The sequence below is a fragment of the Sinocyclocheilus rhinocerous genome, unplaced genomic scaffold, assembly GCF_001515625.1.
Source record: "Sinocyclocheilus rhinocerous isolate Xijiao unplaced genomic scaffold, SAMN03320098_v1.1 scaffold1352, whole genome shotgun sequence".
NCBI classification, from domain to species: domain Eukaryota; kingdom Metazoa; phylum Chordata; class Actinopteri; order Cypriniformes; family Cyprinidae; genus Sinocyclocheilus; species Sinocyclocheilus rhinocerous.
The window spans coordinates 184,621-201,288 of record NW_015656168.1 but is presented as its reverse complement, the minus strand read 5'-3'; the positions used below and the strand labels follow the sequence as shown (position 1 = coordinate 201,288).

The 16,668-nt window shown below is 37.9% G+C and overlaps 1 protein-coding gene across 1 annotated transcript in view; it reads left to right on the top strand.

Moving 5' to 3' along the window:
- The first annotated feature begins 2,446 nt into the window (after positions 1–2,446).
- Positions 2,447–16,668, top strand: part of fbxo41 (F-box protein 41) — a 36,938-nt gene continuing 22,716 nt past the window's right edge. The window contains exons 1-3 of the mRNA XM_016527279.1: positions 2,447–3,430; positions 12,221–12,428; positions 16,546–16,619. Coding sequence (XP_016382765.1) covers positions 2,712–3,430; positions 12,221–12,428; positions 16,546–16,619 — 1,001 coding nt within the window. The 5' untranslated portion in view covers positions 2,447–2,711. The remainder of the gene's footprint in view (positions 3,431–12,220; positions 12,429–16,545; positions 16,620–16,668) is intronic.

Sequence of the window (16,668 nt, the reverse complement as noted above, 5' to 3'; positions counted from 1 at the left end):
GTTTCCTTAAATTATGAATGACCCCTCATTTATTCCTATATAAGCGCACAATCTTTTGTCTTTTTATTTGTCAAATTCTGGGAATCAAATATATTTTGTGATTCATCTGTCAGTTGATTGACTTAAAAATAATTAATGAAGAAATTCTGTTCGGAACACGAACAGGGAATAAACTTCTGGAGCCAAGACTGCTGGACAATTTAGCGGTTGCCGTTCTACTCTTGCTTGTTAAATGCACTGTGCATGACCTACTATGGCAGATTATTTGATTCAGTATCTTGGATTAATTAATTAATTGTGCTCATCTAATCCCCAGTTGAATGAATATGACTGGCTCTTTCAGTGTAGTCTCAGCCTGAAATTCATTCCAGGATCAAGTGTGCAGGATAAATACTCATCATTTCAGTTTCATGCCTATTCTTATCTGCAGTGTTCGCAATACTGTGGGAATGAAAAGGGTGGGAATTGGAACAGTATAAAAGACTGGAGAACACTAATGGGGATTAATTACACCTTGTTGATGAAGTACCTCTTTGGAAATAGTTAGATGAACTATCAAGCCATGTGACCTTCTACCAATAATTTCACACAATAGGCGCCTCCTTTGCAGTGTTGTTAAGCTTCTAAGAGACTGTTCCTTGAACTATTGCCAAACATTACATTGAGTAATCGCCTTGTAGTGTGGCATATTGAAAGATATACTTACTTGATAGAGGCCTGGACATAATATGTTAATTTCCATTAGTGCATAGAAATGCATATTCAGCTAAATCAGCTCCATGTGAGTCCATTCTCAGTTCCTTAGAGGCTGAAGCCACTCAGAGAGATTAGTCGACTTAAAATCTTTGACTTCTCAACTCTTGCTTTAAATTGTCCCGTGGTTGTTTTACACTCAGCCAAGTGGAAATTATCCAAAAAAAGAGTAGGGTTTGTTAGAATTGATAAAAGGAATGATTTTCAGTTAGTGCAGATTTCAGGAACAGAGGTTTATATTTAACCTGTGGTTTTATTCTGCATATTGCACTGCACAGTTATAAATGTATGCCTCCAGTGAGCTGATATCAGCTTTTATGTTCGTCAGGTTGCAAGCAAAGCATGTCTACACATCCTGTGCTCACTGAGTTTGCTAAACATCTGAATCAGAAAGCTTTATAGAAAGCTACTAGTTTACACATAAGAAATCTGACATTTTTGTGACAGAAGATTCCAATACTTGCAAAATCAAACTGAAATTGGGATGCACAGTACTGGTAGTCATATTAGTATTGGTCAATAAATGTGACTTTTTAATGTCATCTGTATTGTTCCAATAAGTAAAATAAACCTGTATATTTAAACTGCTAAATTATAGCCAAATGAAAATGGACCCAACATACATACATATTGTTAATATATCTTTCAGACCTTACAATTTTCCATAACAACGCATATTTAAGCAAAAAATTGTAATTGCTGTAAATATAACAAGCTATAAATACAATACAGTATACTCACATAAAGCGATATATACTAAATATAAAATTTAAAAAAAAGTCTTAAAATGTCTTACATTTCTTAATTTAACAGCTGCTGAGGGAATGATGGTAAATGTAACATTTTAACAAATTTGTAAAAATGTTCCATTGTTCATATGTATCTGTTCAGCAGGGGGATTTTTGTGTCTTCGCATAGAAGCCGATAGACGTGATGAGCAGGCCTTAAAGGGGTCATATGACTCGATTTCATGTTTTCCTTTCTATTTGAAGTGTTACAAGCTGTGCATAGGTAAGATCAGTAAAGTCGCAAACCCAACGAGATATTCTTTCTAAAAGTTAAGACTCAACCACGCATTCCTAAAATGCCTCATTCAAATCTAAAAGTTAAGACTCAACCACGCATTCCTAAAATGCCTCATTCAGATACGCCCCCACATATCTACGTCACTTTGTGGGAAGATCTGCATAACACAGCCCAAATGTTTATGTGAAGAAAGAAGGCATAACATTTATTCTCGCTGTAGTATTGTTGCCGCCGCCACCATGTCGTGGAGACGCTGTGTGTTTCCACATATGGTAAGGGGCGTAAAACATTTCCGTCACACGCTTGAGGTATTCGGCCAATCACAACGCACTGGATAGCTGACCAATCAGAGCACACCGCGCTTTTTAGAACGATGAGCTTTGTAAAAATCGACACGTTTCAGAAAGGCGGGGCATAGAGGAGAAACAATAATGTACGGTATGTGGAAAATAATGTGTTTTTGAACCTTAAACCACATTTCATTACACCAAATATACACAATAATGTTATTTTTAGCACTGTCATATGACCCCTTGAAAATATTTCAAGATCTTGAAAATGGTATTAAAAAGTAATAAATCCAAAGTGCTGATACCTGCAGATACCCCGAACTGCAAGCTTTAATATTTGTTCATTTTGTGTGTCTTTTCTCTCTTTTACTAGGACAAAAGTTTTGGACTGTGAGGAAAACCGATTAAGTGCCAGAAATAGGCCTAACAGCAGTCAGGACCTTATTGAAGAGCTAAATCAAGAACTTGTGACTCAGAGGGAGCATGTGTGATGATCTGTTGTTCCTTGCTCAGCCCGCAGAAAAACCCAGCGCGTCTGAGATGAGTGGTCCTATGTCGTCCCCGGCCGCTGTCCCTGCCTGCTTTTTGCAGCGCTTGGTGGCGTGAGAGATTGCTCCATCCTGGCATCCACGGGAGCGTGGAATGGCCTCTTTGGACCTGCCGTACCGTTGTCCTCGCTGTGGGGAACACAAACGCTTTCGGAGCCTGTCGTCTCTACGTGCCCATCTTGAGTACAACCACACCTACGAGACCCTGTATGTGTTGTCCAAGTCCAACAGCGTATGCGATGCCGCTGCGCTGCTCCCCCTAGTGGCCGACGGAGCCCTCGCCGCCGAATCTCGTTTTCCTTACCGCGAACTGCCCTGCTCTGCAGAAGAGCTCGGGCTTACGCCTTCATCTACTACTTGCTACCTGCCCAATGTGGAGTTTCCTCTGGGCGAGATCCTGGTGAAGACAGCCATGAGCTCCGGCGACGCCTTGTCCTCCACAGGGAACAACGCCGTGGCGGTGGCCGCTAACGTAGCCGCTAGTGCGGTGGAGGCGGCTTACGAGGAGGGCCTGGCTCGGTTGAAAGCTCGAGCGTTTGGGAGGCTCGAGCTAGACGAGAGGCTCGAGAAGTTGTCGGAGGAGGTGGAGCAGAAGATCGCGGCGCGTGTTGGCCGTCTGCAGGCGGAGCTGGAGAGGAAAAGCTTTGAGCTGGAAAAGGCAAAGGTGGAGAGCGAGAGGCTCAGTGAGGAGAAGCAAGACCTGGAGGACAAGGCCACTGAGCTTTCACGGCAAGTGGATGTGTCTGTGGAGATGCTGGCCAGCCTTAAGCAGGATCTGGTTAACAAGGAGCAGGAGCTCACACACAAACAACAGTAAGTTACATGCGTCCCACCTTTTTTCATGACCAACCCCTTACAATAAGGAAAAAGTGGCTTTGATTGAAGAAATAATGAGAAATGTTCTTGACTGCATGGACCTTGCTGTTTTTGCTCAAATGCTTGATTCACTCTAGGGCTCTCCAACAGAAGTTTCTTTGTTGGAGCAAGCAGGGCTTTCACAAAAGAAGAAATGCTAGATTCGTCTTTAACAGCTCCACGGGTTAGCCTCATTTAGACAAAGCAATTGAGCAAGACAGTTAACAAACCAGCAACTGTAGCATCTCTGTAGAATGTCTCCAGTCATATTTAATCTGCTCTATGGCAGGCTTTTCATGTTCATGGCTGTTACAGTTTAGTGTGCTTTATTGGTGTGACAAGCATTTGGTACATTTGTATAGCTTAGCTGGATGCAGAACAAAGCAGAACAATAATGCTGCATGTACTACTATTCAGAAGTTTGGGGTTGGTAAGATTTTTAAATGTTTTTGAAAAATGCTGTAAAACATTACTGTAAACAGCACAATTTAAAAGTACTGATTATTAATTGAAATATATTTTAAAAAGTAGTTTATTCCTATTATGGCAAAGCTGAATTTTCAGTATCATTACTTCAGTCTTTCAGAAATCATTCTTATGTACTCAATTAACATTTCTTATGCAGAAAAAGTTGTGCTGCTTAAGGCTTTTTTTGGAATTCATGGATAAATCGAAAGTTCGAATTTGGTCCAGAAATGAAAACCTGAAATGGTCCAGACACCAAATTAAATGACAGCATATGGATTGTTTAAAAGGATAGTCTATCTAAAAAATTTAAATTCTGTCATCATTACTCTCCCTCATGGCATTCCAAAACTTATATTCTTCTATGGAACACAAAGGAAAATAATTTGAGAAAAGTCAGTGTCTTGTCAGTGTTCTGTTACCAACATTCTTCAAAATATCTTCTTTTGTGTTCTGCAGAAGAAAGTTGTCCAGGTTTGTGACGACATGAGGGTGAGTAAATAGTGGCAGAATTTTCATTCTTGGATCCCTTATTCCTTTAATGCTGTTTTCTGGAGACCTGTTTTTACTGCCTCTTATAAGCTGTTGAACTACCCTTCACCCTACGGGCCATTGCCTCTAATTGCCTGTTCTTTTACCACTCCGCTCTGCGGTTATAATGGCAATGGCACCAACTACCTAGCTGTATTTCTCTGTAGCAGCGTAGTCGCAAATACGTGTTCATGTTATCATGGCAAGATTTCTCTGTCATAATGGAGTGGGAAAGTGAAAAATGGAGTCCATCAGATAACTTGTATTTCAGTTGATATTATGAGCTCAACTTTGATTGCTAAGCAGTGTGAAGGCATGAAATAATAATGTATTTTAGAAGGTTGTAGATCACCAAGCCTTTTCAATTCCAATTTATGGTTACAAAGTCTTTTCAATTTCATAACATCTGATTTCCTTTCTGACCAAAAGCCAGAAAATGACAGTTTTCAGATATCAGAGAGTATTAAAATATAAAATTCATTGAGTGTAAATGGTATTTTAGTTGTCAAGAATGAATAGGGAAAAATAAAGTGGAAAAATGCTCTAAAATGATACTTTCCTTTATATATCATTTAGCCCCAGGTTAAAGCCATTCAAATAAAATATCACCTCTCCCAAAATGATTTTGTTTCATATACTGGATATAGAAGTCCAAAAGAGAGGTGCAATTGAGCTTAGAGAGTTTAGAGACTCGTATGCTGTGGGATATTCTCAGCAGGACTTCATCTGAAATATACACCCACTGTGATTGATTTGTAGCTGCCTGTGGATTAGAGCTTTCTTGAGAAACCGGTCACGCACTGCTGGCAGGTAGAAAGAAAGAAGTCTCATTTCTTTTCTCCCTCTCTCACCTCTCTGCTTTTTGACCCTCAGTACCCTTCCTCCATTCTCTCTTTTTTTCTCCCTCTCACTGTCACCTCGATCTTGTTAGCGTCTCATATCCCAGCTGATCTCTTGTTTCTCCTCTGCAGACTCTGGCTTCCTCTCTCACTTGCTGATTTTTGCTTTATTTGCCTAACTGTATGTCCTCTGGAGCTTTCAAGCTAAACAGATCTTTAGACTATTCTGACTATCATTTGTAACTGAACGAATTTACAGACTTCAAGGCTTTTAAAAACATTTTCAAGCCTAACTTGATTTATTAGCAACATAACTACCTTGTTGTGGCACAGCGATTTTTTCATGCTTCGAATTAAACAAAGATCATCCTTGAAATCTTTGCTTGCTCATTTGTGTCACAATGTCCTAGTCAGCTATTTGAAATGTGAATGGATAGATCCAGTGTCCATGGCTGCCATTATTATACAAACTTAGGTTTGTAGATCATGATTAATTCATCTGTCTTGCAATTAGAGTACCTCTGTGATGCCATAGTATCCATCTTGAAGAGGGCAGAAGTGTGAATGACAGATTGATATACTATATGTGTGTGTTTTAGTATTCTGTTCATAAGAGGGCTCATATAATAACCTCTCTGTATTTGCATACAAATCTCTGCTAATGTTCTCTTTCCGCTGTCTCTGTCTTTCTGTGTGACCTATCCTGTCATACCGATGTTGAAATTTACAGGACAGGCACAGTTTGAGGACATGAGCTTGTTGGCATTGCCTAGAAGAGTGATGCATTGAAAATTCAGAAAGTTAAACTGAAAATATTTGTTCTTAAATTCAAAATTCGCTTTGTACATTTTGTAACATGCAAAAACAAAAATCTACTACTTATATGAGTGACTGATAGCATGTGCACTTCTGTAGTGTGAACTAAAGCAATTTAGTCACACTAATAATCTGCAATACTTCCAAGCATTCCAAGACCCCATTTTTGCCCTTCTCTAATTTCATCTCATTAACCACTCTTGTTTCTTGTTTCTTGCATCTAATTATCATTCATATTGTCTGGAGACTGTGTTGCTTACAGCGTTACATAATCATTTACTATTGTGAATACAGTGAGTTGCTGATTAGCTCTCTGCTGCTATTTTTATGTGCACTTGAAATAATTGTTACTGCATTAGTGCAGAGGAATGTTAAATGTCAGATGTACGATTCCTATTTCCAGGCGACGTCTTTGTTTCTCATTTGTCTATGTCTGATGCCCTGCATTGGATTCATCAGTATTTATCAGCTTATCGCAAAGTGTTTGCAAACAGCCTTAGCAAAATCATGAAATGCAGACTTTTCTGAATTGCACTTCATAAATTGTAGAAAATTTGCTTCAGCTGAGAAAATTCATTTTCATGCATTGAATTAGTGGTCTTAGCGCTTAAAATGCAGATGTAGTGTTGCACATCCCTTGTGACAGTCATTCAGTGTAGTTAACCGATATATTGCATACTCTGTACTATATCATACAATTTTTAAAATCTAGTATGCAACATATAGAAAAACATTGATTTATATATATATATTTTTTGAGTGCTTCATATGCACATCTGTACATATTTCATTCTGTATTGCGTAACTAATATTTCAGAACATCTTGTATTAGTCACCTAACCTTATGTTAATGGAATATCATTCTTTCAATCTGAATGAAATGGCTTATTAAATTTAAGTAAAAATGTTCCCGGTGCACTGTTCATGCATTCTTTGTTGTAGCAGTTAAAAGCATTATTGTTTAAAGACATATCTGACATCCAACCAATAGTTGTTCCCATGGAAACCAGTCTGGAAACCAGTCTGTGTAGTCATTGAAAAATCAAGGTTACTTTAAAAAAAAAAAAAATCTTATTTTTTTTAGAATGGTCTGAATACAAACTGAACTCAGTATGCCAGCTGCAGTGGTGTCTTGCAAGGTTGAGCAGCACCATCATAGAATCCAGTCCCCCAGAAACTAAAGTGATTTTATTGCAGCAGTTGGGTTCCTAAAGTAAAAATGTTCTCCATAGGGCTATTGATATTGAACAATAACTTGGAGACCTTTAAAGACAGACCTGCTGTGAGCTATGAGGTTTTTAATCAATGTTATATGCTTTTGTTGAAGCCATCAGCCAGCATTATTAAATACTCATGTTGAACAGCGAAATTATTGATGAAAAAGTACATTACTCGTGATTATGCAAAAGAAATCTACACCAATAAGAGAATCCCGAAAAAAGCAAATTGTACAAAGCACTGTGACTTAACCTTATTAAAACAGATAAGTACACTGTCTTTGTGTTTTTCTCTAATTTTCCATTTTTTTTGCTTTTTGGACCCATTTGGATTTAGAAATAGTGATGCATGATGTCAGATTTAACCAGACATACTTATTTGGTGCTTGATTTAAAAAAATAAATAAAAAAAATCACATTAAGACTTATGCCAGATGCATAAATGCTCAGAAATCTTAACTGGTTAGACCCTAGCACTACCTGATTATTCTGTTCTTCTGTCATATCTTAATGTAAACGTTATAAACATCTCCTGTTCTATGATAACCACTTCTATAAATGCATAACTGGATTTTTTTGATTATCTACAACCAGCTAATATTGTTTTTGATCAGGCATTACAAACGGCTACTCCTTGGAGTCCAAGCACAACTGGTTTCTGGGGTGGAATGTTTCTTTTTGAACACTGGCAGCATCATATCTGAGCAGTTTTAATCCGTTGTTTTTAGATAAGGGATGTGTGGAAGTAAGCAGGCACACAGGTTATCACACACTCTTGTCAGTCTGACTGTGTTCTCTGCGCTACAATCAGACTGAGTTCTGTCAAACATTCCAGTTCAAACCTTGAGGGTATGACCTGGAGTTGAGATATTAAATTATTTGTTCTCGGTTATAAAGAGGTTGTGTGCTTGTGAACGTGTATGTTTGTGCTCATTAGTGAAGGTTAAGTTTATTAGCTGACACAAGCTAGAGCACTTTCAAACCACCGTACCTTGTTTGAATTCCCACAGTGTGAATCTGAAAGCCAGGGTGCTTCACCCAGCGTGCTTTGCTTGTAGCATATTGGAATTTAGATATCAGCTTTTGGGGCTGGCGGTCTTATTTGTATTCATGTTCCCCTGTGAAGAAGCTTCAGTCAGCTCCAGGACTGTAAGCTACACTGGGAGAGTTTTGATTAGGGCAGACAGCGGGAGACACACTGTAATATGTCATGCTGCTTCAATTCACTTAATTGTCCATGCTTTCTTCTGCTGCTTAATTGTGTTCACTTTAAACCTATACATATTGACCGGGCCTATCAATCGGCCAGCATTTGGACTTTTTGAATTTTTTGCTCCATAACTGCATCTGCTTGGAGAAGTGTTAAGCTGCTTTTCCACTGTCTCCAACAAATGGATAATTAATTTCCAGTGGAGAATAGTTATATGCATGTGCAGAATTTCTTATCTGATTTGAGCTTTGGATGCCACCACCAGAGATTAGTGATATTTTTCCACTGAAATGTTTTTCTTTAAACACTAGTAAAATGAGCGGTTATGAATAATTATGTTATATATTAGTTATATGTTACGTATTGGGTCACATTAGCTTCTTATCAATCCACTGGATCACATTTACAGCTGTGTGTTTGCTGCATAAATATATGGGTCCATTTTCACATTGGTCTGAACCAAAACAGCAGACAGGCTTGAAAACTTCCGGTTCATTAGCAGCTGTAGGGAAATAACAAGAAGAATAACAAAGTGCAGTAAATGGTAAAACTGTTTGCATTACAAACCGGTGTGTTCATAATTAAGATAATACATTAAAATAATATGGTAAGACACACCAGTTTGCAATATCAAGCAGCAAAACTAGCTGTTTTATACAACTAAAAATAGATGGAAGCGAATGACACCAGAAGCCAGAGACCCATAAAATGTACAAATGGCCATGACCGCACTTACGGGAAAAATAATGTGGATTGGCAAGATGAAATAAAAATACCATCGAAACCCTTTATAGTTATCTTTATAGTTATCATTCTTGGTGTGAACGGGGCTTTACACACCACTACTGAAATCTACCTGGATTTGGCAGGGGTTAATGTCAAGACCTGATTATATATAACTATATAGTTATTGGCAACAAAAATGTCTTTGTACTTGTTTAGAGTTGAAGGTATTTATTACATAAGCCCAGGCCATTGTTGCTACCATGTGGACAAAATAATTAGCGCCAAGAAATTCAAAGTGCACAAAGTACACATGATTAGAAAAATACAAAACTGGCTGCACACATACACACAGCAATGGAACGTACCACTGATGTCACATGGACTGTTTTAAAGATGTCCTTACTAACTTTTTGGGCCTTGAACGTGGTAGTTGCATTGCTGTCTATGCAGGCTCAGAAAGCCGTCGGATTTCATCAAAAATATCTTAATTTGTGTTCCGAAGATGAACAAAGGTCTTCCGGGTTTGGAATGACATGAGGGTGAGTAATTCATGACAGAATTTTAATTTTTGGGTGAACTATCCCTTTAAGAAGTCAAGGGTTTGTCTGTTTAGCATGGCTCTGTTAGCCCCTCCTGGTAGATGCTGTAACTACATCTGGTTCTAAAAGAATCTTCATTGATGGCCAAAAGTAACCATTCATTCGGGCATATTGTTTAAAACTGGAATTTGGGGCAGGATATATCAAACCGCTTGTTGCTAAAAATTGCTAGCATTTATTATCTAAAATTTGCGTACACCCCTGCATAGGCCATAGAATATAAAATGCATATATTTGCATATGTAGGTGTATAGGCCTGCTCTTATAGAGACAGTCTCAATGCAAATAGACATGGACTTAAATCCACAAAACTTCAATTTTGTTTCCCTGGGGTCTTTAATACAAACACACACTGATCCACAGTGTTACTCTCCCTTGAGAGTCCCCACACATTGTGGGTAGATAAACGGATTTATCAAGCTGACCAACGAAATTAGGTGCCAGCCCTTTAATCACTGAAAAGTCACTACTGTGGTTCAAGATACAGTGAGGGGCTGAAGCAGACGTAATATATGCAGATGTGCGCGTGGTATAGCACGCAGTGAACACATGCTGATCTGCCCTGCCTCCACATTACTGGGCCTCTAATTAGTCTCGTTTACACTGTTGATTGACTGTCATTCTCTCTGTTGTTAGTAAACAAAAACATTGTTGACCTTTACTACAGTAAGAACACTGCAGTCGAGTGAATAGAGAGGAGTCATTCAAAAAGTAATTACACAAGATACAGAAAAAGCTGCAGAATGACTGTTTTGAACTGAACAATAATAAAAAAGAAAATGTATTGTATGTCATTCCAAACCAGTGTGACTTCTTTGAAACACAAAAGGAGATTTTTTTGAATAATGTACTGGTTGCTTTAATGTTCTTTTCTTTGCAGTAACAATGAATAGGGCATAATTGCACACAAATAGACCATAAAAGTGGTCCGCATGACTTTTATTTCAAGCAGTGTTAGTTCAGTATTATGAATATATTATTACCCGTGGCCCTATAGAGTACTGCTATTGTTATTTATTAACATTTTGAGCTAGCTTTTATTTTTATATTTTCAGGTTTTAATTTTAAGTTTAGTTTCAATTTGATGTGCTTTTTTAAATAAATATTTCTATATAGCTTTATTTTAGTTTTAGTACTTTTCGAACTCATGCCTATTCCAGTTAGTTGCAGAGACAACATTTCTAATATCCGTTTACATTTAAATCTTTGTTTACATCTAATATTTATATTTTATTTTATTTCAGCTTGATGATTTTTTAAAATAGTTTTAGCTTTGTAATAGTTTTAGTTTTATCAATAACACCACACGTTCCAAGTCTGTTTAGTTCTGTTTAGCATAAAGCATTAGATCCTGTATTAATCAATCCTTACAACCCTGCAAATCTGCAAAACAATAAAGCACCTTTTTTTTTCAGTGGATCTTTTTGTCCCCTGATTTCACTACTGATCAGTGACGTAAGTCTTGATTTGGTGATGATAAATTATTGCACAAGAAGAGAAACATACTGGAAATAATAATACCAACATGATATAAAAAAACAGCAGTGCAGACTACAGTCTGTCTTACATGATAATTTAATAGAGCCTGATCTTTATCATAGTTATTTACTTAGAGGATCTTTTGCGATTACACAGTTACATAAATGCCATTGAGATCACATTTACGCACATTAATTTTCCTAGTTTATAAAATGCTTTTAATTCATGTGGATAATTAAAGCCTCTTCCTTGAGTACAGGAACTGCTGCATATTCACTGTGGCTTATGACGTTATTTGCAACCTATGTTGATGAAATACTCAAGATGTCAGTATCTCAAAATATCATTTTGTTGGTGTACGAAAATGAAAAGTCCAACTGTGTGAGAATCTACTATAAGTGTGAGAGAAGCTTAGAATAGCTGAGGTGATGGTGTCGACAGAAGCGCAAGCCAGTGTTTGTGTACAGAGACATTTCCTACACAGAGATAGCAGTTGTTGTGCTTTCATTGGCTGTACGCACACTCCAGGGATTTGCAGAATGCTAGAGAAGATAAACAAGTATGAGAAAAGGGGCAAATGGGAGGGAGAAAATGGTATCAGATGCCATTTTCCCATTTGAAATTTGCATGTTCATGTTTCATTTCTCTAAAAGAAAATGCTGTTGGTAGCGATGCATCAGGTCATCTATATGCCACCATATCTTTAGAGTTACATGTACTTATATAATTAGTGCTCTTTAACACACTCAATACTCATTACAAAATTGATCAAGAGCAACTGAGAAGCTATCACCATTGAGACGACTCAATCCTTTCACAGTAATCCTCATTTCTTTCTCCTTCTCGTTCATTTCCTCCTCACTCAGAGAGGTGGTCCAGATCGACCAGTTTCTGCAGGAAACGGCTGCGCGTGAAGCCAATGCTAAAGTGCGTCTTCAGCAGTTCATCGAGGAGCTGTTGGACCGGGCCGACCGTGCTGAGAAACAGCTCCAGATCATCAGCAGCTGTGCCACCACCCCCAACGGCAGCCTGGGACACTGCAGTCTGCAGGGATCCAAACCTAATGGACGACAGGTACAGTGACTGAGCGAAAGAGATGAAGGAGAAGACAGACATTGGCGCGATGAATGAATGATGCATTTATATACTGCTTTATTGTGTATTGTTGTACACCCAAAGCGCTTAATAATCATGTGGGGGGTCTCTCCTCAACCACCACCAGTGTGCAGCATCCACTTGGATGATGTGACAGCAGCGGACAACGACGCCAGTGCGCTCACCACACACCAGCTACAGGTGGAGAGGAGAAAGAGTCATAGAGCCAATCAAGTGGTTAGGGATTATTAGGAGGCCATGATTTACAACGGCCAGGGGGGCAATTTGGCCAGGACACCGGGGTTACACCCCTAATCTTTACGAGAACTGCCATGGGATTTTTAATGACCACAGAGAGTCAGGACCTCAGTTTAACGTCTCATCCGAAAGACAGTGCTTTTTGACAGTATAGTGTCCCCGTCACTATACTGGGGCATTAGGACCCACGCAGACCACAAGGTGAGCACCCCCTGCTGGCCTCACTAACACCTCTTCCAGCAGCAACCTAGTTTTCCCAGGAGGTCTCCCATCCAGGTACTGACCAGGCTCAACCCTGCTTAGCTTCAGTGGGAGACCAGTCTTGGGCTGCAGGGTGATATGGCTTCTCTGGGACAAAAATCCTTTTTTTCACACCACCTGAAGTACTATATTCAGGATTTACAGGAAATCAATGAAGGACAGGCTGTTTTCTCTTATAATAGAAAAATGTTTAGCGATGTACTAAAATAAATCAGAGATTACACCTGTCTTTGTAGTCGGTTATACAATTTCCGTTAAAAATACATAATTGGAATCATTTACTGTTTCAGTATCTACATGGGATAAAGCATTCGGGTTTCTCTTGAAAAACTACAATGGATTTATCACTTGCAAAGTGTGGATTTCATGGTCTTATACAGTATGTCAGGGTGATGCATAGGTATAATTTAATAGTTATAATGTTTGCCTTGTTCCTGTATCCCATTTTAAGGAATCATATAGTAGGTGCCAAAAAGGTAGACAACTATCCTTACATAGCTGTGAGGTTTTCACATTCACATTTTACCTTTACAAATGGCATTTTTCAAAATGAACAGAACATGAATTGTTTAATTAATGTACGAATACCAAGTTTAAATAAGTATGAATTTGAGTCAAACTTTTGTCATTTGCATGTTTTCACAGAGCACTCAGGTATACACTACCATTCAAAAGTTAAGAAGAAATTAAGAAATTAATGAATTCTTTTGAATTTTCTATTCATCAAAGCATCACAGTTTCCACAAAAGCATTAGGCAGCAATAACTGTTTTCAACAATGATAATAATAATAATGTTTCTTCAGCATCAATTAAGCATATTAGAATGAATTCTGAAGGATCATGTGACACTGAAGACTAAATTAGTGGCTGTTTCAGCATTATTTATGTTAGCATTATTCACATTAATATTTTACAATAGTACTCTTTTTACTATGCTTCTGATCAAATAACTCTACTCTATTTTGCTCACCACAACTTTGGTGAACAAAATAGAGTAATTTCAAAATATTAAAAAAATCTTACCTATCCCAAACTTTTGAATAGTATTGTGTACATGTAGAAAGATTTAGTTAACTAACCAAATATTAATGCAACAAGCCATATATCGTTGATTATTAGCATTACCCTGATAAGTACATAGACTGTGTGGACATGTAAAAAGATGGCTTTATAATATGAGTTAATGTAGTGAAAGAAGTCTTTGTTCTATGAGCACATCAATATATATAACAGATTGAGGGCAGGCAGTGGAACTTGACTGAAAGTGCTTTGTTAAGGTTGCAGTTCTGTCTGCAATTTTCTGTGAGATAAATAAATCTTAATGCAGAACTCAGGAAGTGTTTCATACTAAATGCTCATCAGTGCTTACCTCATTTCTGTGAACCTCCAGAGAACTTTTACAATGTTAAAAGATTGCACTGGTACACTAGTCTCGTTTTCTTAGATCTTGAGGGCGTTAAACTGTGGTTGGTTACTAATTAGTTTCATAACTGACTCCAGTGAGTGTACAGTAAATGCATTCGGATCACTAAGAAATTATTGGTCTGTTATTGAGGAAAAAAGTCATTTTTAATAATAGTGAAGAAAGTGTAGAAATTATTAAAGTTTTGTACACTTTATGTACACTGTTTTGTACATTTATTTGTGTTTATGTGTCACGGTTGGGCAAAATTCAGTATGTGTATGTGTACACGGTTACACACATTGCCGTTTTAGGTTTCTTGTTGACAGCGGATGGCACATTCAGGCAGCACCCTATCAACCCTCTGACATCATTGGGGACCCCCTTCGTCACCATGGAAACAGCAATCTTCATTTGTCATTTACTCATATAGTGTGTTGCACACAGCACTGTTGACTCAGTTTGAGTTCTCACACAGCCTGTGTTCCCAAATGCCAGCCACAGCCTTCCAGTCTCCTACTATCTGGAGAGGAAGTGCACTCAGTGATGTCAGAAGAAGGGCAGAGTGTTTCAGGAACATGCATGCTGTGATTCAGGACATTTGGCCTAAATTACAGCACAGGCAGGAAAGTAAGAAAGAAAGAAAAAGATGGAGGTGCAGAATTATTGTTGTCGTCTCAAGCATTTTCCACAATTCCGGCCAGTCTTTTACGCTGTGCACCACTAGTGAGATCGATGGTGCTGCTGCTTCTCTTTCTGCCCCATTTCTGCAGGCACTAAGCCCACTGTGTGTTTGTGAATGTGTGTGTGTGCCCTGTCAGCGCTATGGCACCTTTCTTGGCCCATATTTTCTCGGTTGTATCACCTTACCAGCTAAAGCAGTTATTTAAAGGCACAGTTTTCCTATTTCCTGTATGAGATTGCTAAGTTTAATACTTACACCTGACAAATAAAGTCATTAGTAGTTGACCGATATGGTATTTCTCTGGGATAAAAATCTTTTTTTTTTCACACCACCTGAAGTACTATATTCAGGATTTACAGGAAATCAATGTAGGCCAGGCTGTTTTCTCTTATAATAGAAAAAAATATTTCATAAAACAATAAAAATACCCATATTTCCCTCCATATTTTGCAAATAAGCTCTTAAATACAATTGTTATCAAAATACGCTTTACATAGATTAGAGTTATTATAGTTACCTAAAACCAACCCAAATAAAAACCAATCCATTTTGTTACTTGAAATAAAATAAACATTAACTGAAATAAAATATTAAGTAGTTTATTTCAGCTAGATGCCAAAGTGACATTTCTCTTTATTAAGTACTAGATATTAAAGCTACATAAACTGAAACTAATCAAATAAAAAACTATAGACATATTAAAAAAATAAAAATGGCAAAGCAACAAAATTACTGACACTTTAAAACTAAAGTAAAACAAAATATTAACAAAAACTGTAATAGTTTATCAAAACACTGATGTAAATTTGCTGAAATTAAACACAATTTTACATAATATTTAAAAACTTAGAAAACATACAGTAAAATATTCATTATTTTCACAAGGCTTTTTGTGTTAAAATGGCACAATCGATCAACTGAGCATGACTGTCAGGAAACAAATTCGATTTGGTGCAATTTTGCCAATTATTTGACCTGGTAGTGTCTTTCAGCAAAGCACATTAACACAGGTTGCACCAGGGGGATTGTCCGTGTAGTAAGTGTACGGTAAGCCAATTTGCATAAAAGCAGCTAAATGACAAATGAGTTAATTGTAAGATGAGTAATCAGTGATGCAAAGCAATCTGCTGTCTCGTCGGCTGTGCTGTTATTTTGGACTGAAGGAGTTTTGAAACTGTCACTGCTGACCCAGACATAACCTAGTCCTCATGAAGGATGAATGGTGATGCTAAAGCCTGTAAGTGCTAATTTCATCAATAAAGTTCTGATGAAAATGTGACATGTTTCTCCCATGTACCATATCTCTCTAGTCTGGATCATGCCTGAACAATTGAGACAGGTCCTAGTTTCCTTCCCAACTGTCAATCTGCGTTGATTCTGTTTGTATTTCCCTGATGATGTTGAGCTACAGTATCTCAGATGTGTTCAGTGAAATTTTGGAGCATCTTTCTCTCACATTTTCCCTTCGTTCTCTTTCTTTCTCTCATAGAGAAATTCCAGTATCTCTGGGGCATCGAGGGGAATGTACCAAGTGTCCGATCGACGTTCCTCCCCCAGCACTGCGTAAGTCTCAGAATAGCCGAATTCTGCCTGTACAAAAATTTTTAATAAT